Source organism: Kwoniella newhampshirensis, chromosome 1 (genome assembly GCF_039105145.1).
Source record: "Kwoniella newhampshirensis strain CBS 13917 chromosome 1, whole genome shotgun sequence".
Lineage (NCBI taxonomy): Eukaryota > Fungi > Basidiomycota > Tremellomycetes > Tremellales > Cryptococcaceae > Kwoniella > Kwoniella newhampshirensis.
In genome coordinates, this window is record NC_089955.1 from 1,514,416 (window position 1) to 1,527,592 (window position 13,177).

Here is a 13,177-nt window from a genome sequence, read left to right on the forward strand (position 1 = left end):
TGATTACAACCCGTTTGTCAATGTCAACCCGTTCAAACGTATTGACTCGTGTTGAATGCCCCTCTTGCATGATTTCTATTCATGCAAAATTCTATCTGTCTTCGTCGCTATCACCCAATGCAAACTGATCTTCCTCTCCATTTGTTCTCAGCTGATCGACAGATCTTCCGTTACCGTCCGTCCCTCCTGTGTTCACGCCTAGTCCGAACCCTCTCCACTCATCGGCTTTGCATCCTTCCCTTGCATTTAGAACCTCCGTCAAGCGCGCCAGCATTTCTCCTTGTCTGTCGATAGTCCGTCGAAGGGAGTCAATCTGCTCCAACAGAACCTGTGACGTGGTGTCAGCTTTGCTTACAGATGCAAACCAAGGTCTGCTGGCTGGACAGCTCACCAGTTGGTTTTTTGCCAATTTCACATTTGTCAGATCTCTCTCCTTCGCCGCAGATTTGGGATCACCACCGAACCCGTCCACACCTCCGTCCCACATACGTGGGACACCAGCAGGTCCGACGCGCTGACTTGTCGTACTTCCGCTGGCTATCATGCCAGAGCTTTGTTGAGCAGGCATCGGCGAGATAGCTCGAGACCGAGCAGATGGAAGAGGCGTGCTAGAATTGCTTGGCGCTATGGTGGGCAACAGAGGAGTGTTGTAGGTAGTTTCAGTGGATGGAGCCGGTGCGGTGGATGATTGCTGTACTTCCTCTGACTCATCCAACGATTCTCGAGGACTGGTAAGATTAGACACCTGTCCTTGACATGTCAGCTTGGGGCTTCCTGAGAAGGGGTAGGCCCCGGCAGAGCTGGCTTACTGGATTTGGTAGCTGTTGAGTCATGGCATCAAACACAATTGCAAAGTTCCTTCCCAGCACGAAACTCGGCAGAGCGATGAGTAATAGTCCAAACATCAACAAAGGAACAGTCAACAGTTTGCCTAGGAAACTCTTCGGGACTACCTCTCCATACCCCACTGTACTCATTGTGACGAGGGAAAACCAGGCCGTTTTCGGGATACTATCGAATGCCGAAGGGTCACCATCTGAATCGACAAATGCTCCGAGCGACATATCCCATGTTCCCCTTTCGGCGAAATAGATCAATGTAGAGAATAAGACCAGGACGAGGAGGATGAAGAAGCTCAACGCCCAAAGAGCATCTTTAGACCGTCGAACGGCGACATACATGACCTCAATGGTGAGAAGCATCTGGTTCTGATATTTGAATGCTCGGAAGACCCGTAGTAGTCGGAACGTCCGTAGGATGGAGAAGCGGAAGAGGATGGAAGTGTCCTCGTTCTGTGCGACTTCGATGTAATATGGCAAGATCGCGACAACGTCCAGTAAGGCGAAGAATGAAGTAGCCCAAGTGTAGTACTGTGGCCACGAGTCGCAATGTGCTAACGACCGAGCGAAGTATTCGATAGTGAAGAGGATGACTATAAATGTGTCTAAGCCGAACAGGATCCGGGTCGAGGCCGCATCAGTATGAAAGGCAGGCATCGTAGATAACGTCGTGAGGATCGCACTGTGCATGTCTCAGCTCGACCCGACTGTCCTCCGTTGGACAGAGATTGGGTAACTTACCTGAACAATATGATGCCCGTGACGAGGATGTGGACGAAGAAAGCCTCCCTTCCACTGCTTGGCTCCTCCAAAAGCAGATACAGTTTCCTCTTCCATCTAGTCTTCATTCCTTGAGCTATAGCGAAATGATCGTCACCGGCATCATCGTTGAATCCGAGGATATGCCCGAAATCAGGCAGGTCCACTTCTTCCGTGCCTCGAGCGTACAGAGTGTGGTCCGGGTCTTCGCTGAGGAACGTGGCTCGATGAAGTCGTCGAGGTGTATTAGGGGCTTCGGGAGAGTCGGGAAGTGAATGTGTTCGAGAGTGACCGTGACGCTGTTTCCGTGGTGTCGGCAGCGAGGCCCCAGGTGCAGAGAACAGGATGTTTGCTGTGGACTGTCCAGAGTGAAGGGTGATCGTTCGAGCAGCTTTCGAAGTGTTATTGGATGATCTCCGCCGGGAAGGACCAGCCTCGGAGGAGTCGACCGCGAGCTGAGGCAGCTCATATTCTTCGCCGGGTATCGGTTGTGAGCTACCCGCAGGTGGATAAGAGGACATTGACGGTCGGCTTTTCTGCTGCGTGCAAGCTTTCGGCGTGGACCCTATAGTCCGAGATGGTGATATCCCTAATGCGAGGGCATGACGATTGGACTGAGGAAGAGAATGGTGGGTGACAGAAGTGAAACGCGCCTTGCACTGCGTGTGTCGCACGCATTGTTGTCAAAAGGGTGCCGCATGCCACCTCCACCTTTTCAATGTGTGTATGTGTCAATCGTGATTACGATTGTAATGGTTATTAGATTGCGATCATTACGAAAATGAATAAACTCCGCCAATTTCCGAATACAAATACCACGACTTTGCAGTTGTGCCACCCTGGCTCTCCCCCTTTTTGATTCCCTTTCTGCGTTCTCTCCAACTTTTTCTGCTGGTACCCCGAGAAGCCAGCCGGCACATCACATCGATCGAGACGGCAAAGGCGGAGACATCAGAACCCTCATTCCACTTACACCTTCCTCTCCGGTGATCAACAGCACAAAATGCCGCCCAAGAACAAGGGAAAGAAGGGTGGCAAGAAGAACGTCGAAGACGAAGAGTTCTGGTACGTACAATATGTTCCGTGGCCCTCCACCTCTTGAGTCGGGCGGATGGAGGATGAGGGTCGACTGACGAATTCGCCACTTGCATAGGGAGAAGAAGGAAGCTGCTCTCAAGGACATCGCAACGCCTGAAGCCGGCAGCGAGGAGGATGTGCCCAAGCCTGTGAAGAGCTCCAAGAAAGGTGGACTGTTCGACATGCTTGATGACGGCGAGGCCGTGGACGATGATGAGGGTGGCGATCTAATGGTCAGTACTCCACTTATCCGTAGTGAAATCAATGCTGACAAACTACGATGTATAGGCTACTATCCGAGCTTCTAACGCTAAGAAAGACAAAAAGAAGAAGAAGAACAAATTTGACTTTGACGAAACCGCCAACGATGACGCCGATGCCACTCCTGCTCCTGCGGCCGATACAAAACCCAATCTTGATGATGAATGGCCAGAAGAGGACGTGAAACCTAAGAAGGGCAAGAAGGGAAAGAAGGAAAAAAAGAAGGTTGTTGACGAGGATGAGGACATGGACGAGCCCGCTGCTACTGCTGCTGCCGCTGAGAGTCCGGCCATACAACAGGCTGAAGCCTCAGCCAACCTGGATGACGAATGGCCCGAAGAGGACATCAAGCCTAAAAAGGGGAAGAAAGGGAAGAAGGGGAAGAAGAATGTTGAGGAAGACGAGGAAGATATCGATGCTATCTTAGAGAAAGCGGCTGCCGAGAGAAAAGCAGCGGAAGCATCAAAGGCAGAAGCAGCTGCTTCACCGGCCGCTGATGCTGAAGCTGAGGACGGACAGGGAGACGATGACGGACCCAAGGTGCGCATTGTCTTGTAGGTTCGGACAGTCGCCAGTCTGACTACTGCATTCCCACATCAGATCCTCACAAAAGCTCAGAAGGAGAAGCTGAAGAAGGAGAAGGAAAAGGTAGATTTCAGCAATTGGCGTGTGAACCGGAACATACAGCTGACGGTTGTGGTTAACAGGCAAAGAAGAAGGCTCAAGCAGCTGCCAAGAAAGGTCCTGCTGCCACAGCTGATGAGGAGCCATCAACACCAGCAGCAGCGGAACTTGCTCCCGAAGCTGACGAGGATGAGGGTGACGAGGAGGCAGGTGCTGGCGAGTCCAAGAACAAGAAGAAAAAGAAGAAGGCCACTGCCAAACCCGCTGAACCTGTTGCTGCTGCTGGGAAGGGCAAGAAGGTCCCGGCTCATATCTTGGCAATGCAAGCTGCCATGGAAGAGAAGAAGAAGCTGGAAGAGGAGGTGCGACGAGCGGAGGAAGAACGATTAAAGAAAATCGAAGAGGAAGAGGCGAGAATAGCAGAGGAAGAGGCTAGAATTGAAGCTGCGAAGGCTGCGAAGAAGCAAAAAGAGAAGGAGAAGCAGGCCAAGGCTAAAGCGGAGGGCAAGCTTCTCACTCCCGCCGAGAAGAAAGCCAGGGCTGCAGCAGAGGCCAGGAAACAGGCTATGTTGGCGTCCGGTATGATTGTGGCCGGTTTGCACGAAGGTGGTGCGGCCCCTGAGGCGAGAAAGAAGGTTGTCTACGGAAACAAGAAAAAGCAAACCAAGCCTGCTGCTGCCAAGGACACTCCTTCTGCCCCTACCTCCGCTCCCGCTTCTCCCGCTCCGCCATCTGCGCCGAAAGTCGAAACGCCAGCTCCAGCACCTTCAGCTGACAAAGCGGAGGAGAGTGGAGATGACTGGGACAAGTCAGAGGACGAGGCTGCTGCAGTAGAGACAATTGTAGCCGGCGTCGACAAGCTCAAGGTCGAGGAGTCTGAAGATGATTGGGACAAGTCAGAAGACGATGAGCCCAAGAAAGCACTCGAATCCAAGCCTGCCGCCTCTGCTTCAGCTCCTGCGAAGACTGCTCCTGCCCCTGCCGCTGCTAAACCTTCTGCTCCTGCCACCAATGGCAAGCCGGCTGTGAAGGCTCCCACCGCCAAACCAAATGGCAAAACACCCGTTGAGGAATCGTCGTCCGACGAAGAGGAGACTTCTTCAGAGGAGGATTCCGATGAATCTGACGATGATTCATACGACGATACTGACGAGGACTCCGAAGATGATGAGCTCGCTCAAAGGAAGGCCAAGGCGTTGCAGAAGATCAAGGAAAGGTCGGAGGCCGCTCAAGCTGCCAAGAGCAAGGACGATCTTCGAAGTCCCATTTGTTGTATTTTAGGTCACGTTGACACTGGTAAAACGAAGCTGCTTGACAAGGTCAGTCATTCGTTGCGATTAAGGTAGTCTGGACCAGCAACTGACGTATACGTCTATAGATCCGTCAAACATCAGTGCAGGAGGGTGAAGCCGGTGGTATCACCCAGCAGATCGGTGCTACTTTCTTCCCCCGATCTGCCATTGAGGAGAAGACAACGGTTGTCAACAAGGTGAGTTTACTCATCTTGCTATTGACTTTTTGATGGCTTATCTCTGAGTCGTAGGGCGGTGACTACAAAGTCCAAATTCCTGGTCTGCTCATCATTGACACTCCCGGTCACGAGTCTTTCACAAACCTGCGAACACGTGGTTCATCTTTGTGTAATATTGCTATCCTGGTTGTCGACATCACTGTGAGCTCACCTAGTTACTTCTTGACGTGCGGACACTGACTTCGCATGAAGCATGGTCTCGAGCCTCAAACTATCGAGTCTCTCAACTTGCTCCGACAGGGCAAGACACCTTTCATTGTGGCCCTGAACAAGGTGTGTCTCGTTTTGTACCACTCAACTGAAACCTGCTGAGCGTTTATCCAACAGATCGATCGAATGTACGGCTGGCAAGCGACTCCCAACGGTGGCTTCCGAGAATCCTTCAATGCTCAATCGAGTTCCGTCAAATCAGAGTTTGATGACCGAGTGCGAAAGACTAAACTCGCTTTCGCCGAACAAGGTCTCAACGCTGAGATCTTCGACGAAAACAAGAACCTTGGTCGAAACATCTCCCTCGTCCCTACATCTGCCATCACTGGAGAAGGTATCCCCGACATGCTCATGCTCTTGGTCAAGCTTACTCAGGAGAGGATGAACGCGAACCTGATGTACATATCAGAGCTTGAATGTACTTTGTTGGAAGTCAAGGTCATTGAAGGTCTGGGCACTACCATCGATGTGGTCTTGTCAAACGGTGTCATGAGAGAAGGTGATAGGATCGTGTTATGTGGAACGGATGGCCCGATTGTGACGACGGTCAGAGCGCTGCTTACACCTCAACCAATGAGGGAGATGCGAGTCAAGGTGAGCTGCCGCCAGCGTATGGTATGCGCACCAGCTGACGTTTTGGTCATAAGTCTGCCTATGTTCACCACAAGGAGGTCAAAGCCGCTCTCGGTGTCAAGATCTCTGCCCCTGGTCTCGAGAAGGCTATCGCTGGTGCCAAGCTCTACGTTGCGCAAGACGATGATGAAGTTGAAGCATACAAGGATCTGGCAATGGAAGACCTTACATCTCTGGCACGATTTGTCACCAAATCAGGAAAGGGTGTCTGGGTGCAAGCAAGTACTCTGGGTTCGCTCGAAGCCCTCTTGACATTCTTGGAACAGATGAAGATCCCTGTCTTCAACTTTGGCATTGGACCGATTCACAAGAGTACAATCGTGAAGTCGGGGACAATGTTGGATAAGGCACCCGAGTATGCGGTCATCTTGGCATTTGATGTTCAGATTGAGAAAGAAGCCCAGGAGTTGGCTCAAAAAGCTGGCATCAAGATCTTCTCAGGTGAGTCAGCTTAGGAAATTCCGACGATAGAAGGTAGCTGATCATTTCATTCTCTCAGCTATGATCATTTACCACCTCTTCGACGCATTTACTAAGTACATGTCAGAGGTACAAGAAGCCAAGCGAAAAGAAGCTGCTCCCAACGCTGTCTGGCCAGTCAAGCTCAAGATCCTCAAGGCTTTCGCGCATCGTGATCCAATTATCTTGGGGTGTGATATCATTGAGGGAACAATGAGAGTCGGTACACCGATGGGTGTGGTGAAGGTCGATAAAGAGACAGGGAAGAGGGAGATTGTGACATTGGGGAAGATGTGAGCTGGCTCTTATCCTTTTATCTAAAAGTGGAGACAGCTGACGCTATTCCGGCTTATAGCACCTCAATCGAGATCAACCATAAACCATTTGAGATTGTAAAGAAGTCACAGATCGGTGCCGGTGCAGCTGTCAAGATAGAGAGAGCACCTCATCAAGCTGCCAAATTATATGGACGACAGTGAGTTCACCCTCAGGACCGAGTTCTGAATCAACTGACAAATGTCCTGTCCCATTCAGCTTTGACGACAAGGATGAAGTCGTCTCTCTGATCACTAGACAGAGTATCGATACACTCAGTAAGCTGAAGATATCCTGAGACCGAGATGCACCAGCTGACAGGGTACTCCCTCAGAAACAAATTTCAGAGATCAAGTCGATCTAGCAGATTGGGCTCTGATCAAGAAGATGAAGATCGAGCAAGGAGTCCAATAATGAGCGGTCAAGGTCCTTTTCGGCTGTTGTTCCGTCGCTCTACATTCTCCTTGGCATCGTCCCGCTCTGTCAGTAGGAACAGAGAAGAGCAGAATCTGCATTTTATACCTTCTCGCATTTTGTCATTGATATACTTTGGACTGGTTGACGAATGCATCTAGCATAATATTGTGAAAACCGCAGGACGAAGAGAATGGCGCATATGGCGTGAAGGACAGATTCAAGATGCGGGCTCATGTGCGATATATTCTGATCAGCCGTTGACTAGACCCGCATAAGAATAAACTTGTCAGTAACTATTCTGCTTGTGCAGAGTCAGTGGGTCATACGTACGGGGTGACGATTCTCGTTCTGCACAAAGGACATTCTTGACTCGTTGCCATGATCAGATCGGAACAGTCTGAGAACGCCATTCATCAGCCAGGTTCTGACTAATGTCATGGAGGATCATGAATACACTTACGAGCACACATGCAGAGATGTCTACGAATCACAAGAGAAGAACACATCAGCACCTCTCATCATTTTCCGCATCATTACTGGATGCGCTTCGATCGTACTCACCCGCAATCGACCACCGCCAAAGTAGCTTCCTCATCTTGACAGACGACACATAAACCTCTATCGATCTCTGGCATAGGTCCCGTGGGCACGCTCTTGTTCGCGCTGGGCAGGACCCCGTTCTCTTCTGCACCACCTTCGCCTTCCTCCTTGTCCTTCGGGATATCGTTGGGAGGGGCTACTGCGGAAGTACTGTTCTCCAGTTGTTCTCGCTCTTCCAAAATTCGTTGTCGCTCCAGTCGCTTTCTTTCGTCTTGGACCAATTCCGAGACTCGACCAATGAGCTCATCTCTGGTCAGACGAGCGAGATATCAGCTTTATTTGTCTCATGAAACTTCATCTGAAGAAGCAAAGACGAAACGAAGTTGACCACAAACTCACTTTTCTAAGACCTGCTTGAAATCGACCCTGACGTGATTCTCATATAGAATCGCTTTGAGAGTACCTATACTGAGACTGGACAAGTAGGACGTTGGCAGACTGACCAGCGACATGATCGTGGGGACAGGTGGTGACGGTTGTCTTGAAGGAGCAGGAGGACGGGGAGTCGGCCGAGGTTGAGAGGTAGTGTTAGTGGGAGGGAACGGTCGTGCTGGACTGGGAGCGTATTGAGGCGTCCGAGGTGGAGGTGGTCTAGCTTGAGGTGGTGGACCAGGTCGCACATACGGAGGTGGAGGTCGGTACGACGAAGCGTATGTTTGGGGTTGTGAAGGTGGAGGGGGACGAGCTTGTGTCGGCGCAGCTCGATTCGGGGTGGTCCCGTTCGGTCGTGGTGGCTGTCCTTGCTTAGGTACAGATCGACGGCGGAAGTAACTCTACGTTATTGGTGGTGGATGTCAGCTACAACCTGTGAAAGTAGCGCTAGTTACAGCTGTCCTCACGTACCTCTGCTTCGGGGGATAAACAACCTGTGGTAGGATTACGAGCCTTGATCACAGCTTGAACAAAGTCTTCTTTCTCCTTCGGTCCCACACATTGCATGTCATATGCCGCGAGGTAGTCTTTCAGTCTTTTAAGAGGAAGTGATCGAAGGATCTGTAACGGAGCGGCGGTGACTGAGAACATTTATCAGACTATTCAATGCGGTGTGGGCGGGAAACACTGCAAAGCCGACTCACCCTGCAGCATCCCTAAACAGTACGTGCAGACGCTCTCCACCTCGTATCCGGTGCCTTCTCCAGTTCCATCCGTGACTCTACCACCGTTTTCTCGCTTGTCATCCAGGCCCAACCCAGCTCTGATCTCAGCTCCAATCTCGGCGAAGGCGTTTCCCGCTGATGAAGACGAAGACGATGAGGCTTGTCCAGCTCGACGAGGCATAAGCGCTTGGCCGTCCGATAGACAGTTGGAACAGTATTCATAGCCGCAATGACCGCATGTATGTTTTCGTCGCCAGAGAAGGTTGAATTCTTTACCGCATTGTCGACATGCTACAAAATCACAGACCGGTACATCAGTCTCCAAGGCGGTATACACCACATTGCATGATAATGAGAAAATGATGACATACTGGAAGATTCGGTGACAGGTGGTGGGCCAGATACTGTCAACGCATATGGTGGTAGTGAGCACATAGCAGCCTGATTATAAAACAGAGACATACACATTGGCAATCCTCTCGGAGGAAGCTGAGCAGGCCGTTGTGATTCCATGGTATCTCGAAATCCGATGGTAGCCGCTTATTAAGCACTTTCAGCGTCTTGGCGACGATGAAATGAGGTGTGATTGGCGATGCGCAATGAGGATGCACACAGCGGGACCTCGCAGGACGTTATGAACCAGGACAAGAGACCCAAACGATGTGCGTCTTCTGTCTGATATTGTTGAGCTGTGTCTATGAAGACGATTGATTGTTGATGTCAAGATGGAAAACGATGAGGATTCCTGGAATGATGACAACATCGCAAGACGCAAACAATTTCAACGTAAGCTGACCTCGGTCGGAATCTGCCTCCACGCGGACGGGTTTTCATTCACCACATACACACTCTCTGCCTTCAACAGCTTCGACATGGCGACGACAGCAACAACGACCCCTCCCTTGACACGGCACAGCTGATCGCCCGCCCCTCGTCTCGCCCGTCGTTGAGAACGTTGAGTTTCGAAGAGTCGCTGATTGGGATGAACGATTTCGACGGAAGAGGGGAAGGTGATAAGGATCTGATAGGAGCGGAGGTGTCGACCGATGAATTTGGACCATATGACAAGGTGGGTGCTGCTCAGATGAGCTGCTGCTACTCGACCCGTGGGACCCGCTGACGGATTTTGCTGCCCACACAGCCTCGCATACGGCACATCACAGGGTGAACCTCTCCTTCTCCTTTCTTCTTGCAAGATGGACCAGCTAACATGATCTCTAGAATTCGAATCCATCAACTCACGCTTCTCGAGTCTTTGCCGTACGCTTCGAAATTCGTCTCCGACCACAGCTACGATGGTTATTCTCTCGATCATGGAGAAGGTAGTTCCCATCTTGTTACATCCCCGGATACAACACGTCATCGACGTCGAAGTTCTACTCCATCCTTCCCCTTCCCATCCTCTTCCTCCTCTCGTCGGTTCCCACCAACACACGATCTCGCACGACAACGTTCGACTTCTTCGTCCAACGCAACGATCGAACCCACATCGCCTAGCGTCACCCTCTCGCATAGCTTACCGAGAACGACGAGAGTCACGAGACCCAGAGCTCCAACCCTTGCTGGCGAGGCTCTGGAGAATGGACATGGTCATGTCTCGTTCTCTCAACGTCTGCATGGGTCAGTGGATGAGCAGATGGAGTTGATAGAAGAAGGGAAGAAAAGACTGGCGAGATGCTTCGTAATACTGAAACTCGTGCCGTCGTCTTTCGATCAGGGAGAGATACTTAAGCCCAAAAGGGCGAATAGCGATGAGGTCTCTCGTCAGAAGGGGAAGGGGGGCCTGCCGGATCTGAAACGACCTGTGTCGTCAAGAACATCTTCAACGGCATCCATATCTTCCGCTCCTCCCACACCCAATGGCATTCGTCCTTCCCTCTCCGCATCGTCATCAAGCAGTTCCATAGCTCGGACCGACTCGGTACCCTCACCCAGGACGCGCACTTCTTCTATGACTTCCCCTGGCAGAGCAGCAACCCCTTCTACGAGTAGTAATGGTCCCGCGAAAAGACCAGTGGGGGCCTCTAGTGGTCCTCCCTTGAATCGAACGACATCTAGACTGTCTGAGTCTGCTGGACCAGCAGCTAAAAGAAGAGAATCCCAACTCATCTCAAAATCTCGGACCACCTTGACAAATGGTCGACCAAATCCCAAAGGACACCCTTCCGCAACCCTGCCTTCCCCCAAAGAACAAGAATCATCTGCGCGAACAATCAATGTACCTTTCTTCATCTCCCCCATTCATCCGCCTTCGACTCACCCGCGATTTACCTCTCTCAAAACAGGAGATTTCGCACCCTGGCTAAGCGTCACCGAATACGCAAGTAATACACTGGAGCTCGAAGTGTGGGTTGAAAACCATGACAAGTGGAAGAGACTAGACGGTGTTGGAGGAGTGGTGAAGTTGGATAGTTTACGAAGAGGTCATCAGAGTAGACCGAATGGATTGGAGTTCACTCTGAGCACGGATCCGAAATCCACTTTCTACCTTCCGGATAACGATGAGCAACTGGGATCAACGCAGAGGGTAGAAGGAGGGGTCTTGGAGAGGAGCATGAGAGAAACCAGGATGAAAAAGGGCGTTGGTGTCGGCGGTTTGCATCAGTGAGCTTGTCCCCTTTATGCTATCTCTATGGTGTGCGGGGTCTCAACTGACAGTATAACCCGCAGACTGGTCAATATGCACGCTGTCATTGCTGACACTGAAAGGGGGATCTTGGAAGTGCAGAAAAAGCTGGACAAGCTTTTGACAGAAGACGTAGACAGGCGAGCACTGGTGAGGACTTCGGCCAATCTATCCTTGCGTCGACTGATATTCACTCTTCGTAAAGCGTCGGGAAATTTCCCAGCGGGAAGAAAGGGTGAGATGGATCAATGAGAAGGTGTCGGTTGTGGAGAAGGTCACACGAGAGAGTAAGTCGAACCTTAATATCATCTCGGAACTCGTGCTGACGGTAGATCGCAGCCCAAGCTCGCATCACGCTGCAGCAACAAGATTTGGAGAAACGACGAGACAACCTCGCCGACGCTGAAGCCGCTGATGACCTGCTCCATGGTCGAGCGCGAGAATTGGAAGACAAGATCGAATCTGTTGAGTGAGTTGCCCTGCCGATGTTGTCATGTCGGTGCTACATCATCAACGCTTTCGTCATAGGACCGAGCGCACCTCTCTTTACCCGCGAATACACTCTCTTCGAGCATCGCATATACAAACGCTCGACGCTCTCTTCCCCATCCAGCCTCTCGATCCTTCTCAACTACTGTACACCATCCTTGGGGTGCCCCTCCCCATCCCCTTGGGACCCAAAGATCCTGCTCCACCTCTGTCCCTACCTGCGCACAGGGTTGATGAAAGGACTACGGCAGCTGCACTGGGTTATGTCGCTATGGTCGTTCAGATGCTAGGGAATCTAGGTGGAGCACAATCTGGAGGCTTACCTTATATCGTCACCTGTGCAGGCAGTCGGAGTGCAGTGAGAGACGGTGTCAGTGTGATGCAAGGGCCACGATCGTGAGTGTACTGCAAGGCAGTTGTGTAAGGCTACACGCTTATGAATGTTTAGCTTCCCGCTGTATGCCAAGGGAGTGGAGAGATATCGATACGAGTATGCGGTCTTCTTGCTCAACAAAAACATCGAAATGGTGGGTCTCCTCGGGACATCTCAAGCCAGGCTGCTGTATAATCTAACAAAACATGAACAGCTTATGTTGGAAGCCAACATCCGCCTGCTTGATCTCCGTCATACCCTTCCCAATCTCAAAAATCTCTTGTTGACACTGTCATCGCCTGTACTTCCTTCCTCCTCCAACACAGTCCACTCCTCAATGTGGAGGTCCGGTAGTGGGACGCCGATATTCATAAATTCTCGAGCATCTTCTGCTGCGTGGCCAAAAGGGAGTGTGGGCGGGTCCCCAGCTAGTTCAGTGGCTGGAGGCAGTCCTACCAAAAGGGTTGGAAATACGGGTATTGGTTTGGGAATGCCAAGTCCGCTTGTCAAGCGAGGGAGAGGGGGAAGAAGGTCGATGCTATCTCGAGCGTCGGTTGGGCGACAGGATAGTCTAGAGTTGGAGATTGGCAGCGAGGATGAGAGTGATCTTGAGAAGAGAGACGAGGAAAGTCTGGAAGGAGATACGAGGAGTATCCTCATGAGGTGAGGTGGAAGGGGAATGAGTTGTTACGCAAGACGTACATCAAGAGCGAAGACGATCTTTATGCGATGCATGATTGGTGCGCTTCTTGGTATGCGTCTGCCCCGTACTCGTCGTCAATTCCTACGATCTTTACGACACTTCTGTCAAGTTAGTCGTCCCCGTAACCTGTTCCACTCTCTCACAGCTTACTAACCGAACCTCAC

The 13,177-nt window shown here is 51.3% G+C and overlaps 4 protein-coding genes across 4 annotated transcripts; 2 read left to right on the forward strand and 2 right to left on the reverse strand.

The window, feature by feature from the left end:
* Window positions 1–91: 91 nt before the first annotated feature.
* IAR55_000552 (uncharacterized protein) lies at window positions 92–2,119 on the reverse strand (the record flags this gene model as incomplete). Its single annotated transcript, XM_066943686.1, has 4 exons — window positions 92–328; window positions 392–745; window positions 810–1,521; window positions 1,581–2,119. 4 exons carry the CDS (start codon window positions 2,117–2,119, stop codon window positions 92–94), a joined length of 1,842 nt encoding a protein of 613 aa, XP_066806228.1.
* Window positions 2,120–2,601: 482 nt separating this feature from the next.
* Window positions 2,602–7,122, forward strand: IAR55_000553 (uncharacterized protein; the record flags this gene model as incomplete). The annotated part of the gene is made up of 14 exons (XM_066943687.1): window positions 2,602–2,663; window positions 2,752–2,908; window positions 2,964–3,476; window positions 3,537–3,584; window positions 3,644–4,879; window positions 4,939–5,049; window positions 5,104–5,232; window positions 5,284–5,364; window positions 5,419–5,895; window positions 5,949–6,375; window positions 6,434–6,686; window positions 6,749–6,868; window positions 6,928–6,986; window positions 7,043–7,122. 14 exons carry the CDS (start codon window positions 2,602–2,604, stop codon window positions 7,120–7,122), a joined length of 3,753 nt encoding a protein of 1,250 aa, XP_066806229.1.
* A 233-nt stretch (window positions 7,123–7,355) lies between these two features.
* Window positions 7,356–9,335, reverse strand: IAR55_000554 (uncharacterized protein; the record flags this gene model as incomplete). The annotated part of the gene is made up of 9 exons (XM_066943688.1): window positions 7,356–7,386; window positions 7,456–7,522; window positions 7,586–7,605; window positions 7,687–7,974; window positions 8,065–8,498; window positions 8,569–8,738; window positions 8,802–9,113; window positions 9,194–9,226; window positions 9,287–9,335. The coding sequence occupies 9 exons, from the start codon at window positions 9,333–9,335 to the stop codon at window positions 7,356–7,358; spliced, it is 1,404 nt and encodes a 467-aa protein (XP_066806230.1).
* Window positions 9,336–9,804: 469 nt separating this feature from the next.
* On the forward strand, window positions 9,805–12,977 carry IAR55_000555 (uncharacterized protein; the record flags this gene model as incomplete). The annotated part of the gene is made up of 9 exons (XM_066943689.1): window positions 9,805–9,891; window positions 9,964–9,986; window positions 10,044–11,426; window positions 11,493–11,598; window positions 11,654–11,735; window positions 11,788–11,917; window positions 11,977–12,333; window positions 12,386–12,464; window positions 12,525–12,977. The coding sequence occupies 9 exons, from the start codon at window positions 9,805–9,807 to the stop codon at window positions 12,975–12,977; spliced, it is 2,700 nt and encodes an 899-aa protein (XP_066806231.1).
* Between the last annotated feature and the right edge of the window lie 200 nt (window positions 12,978–13,177).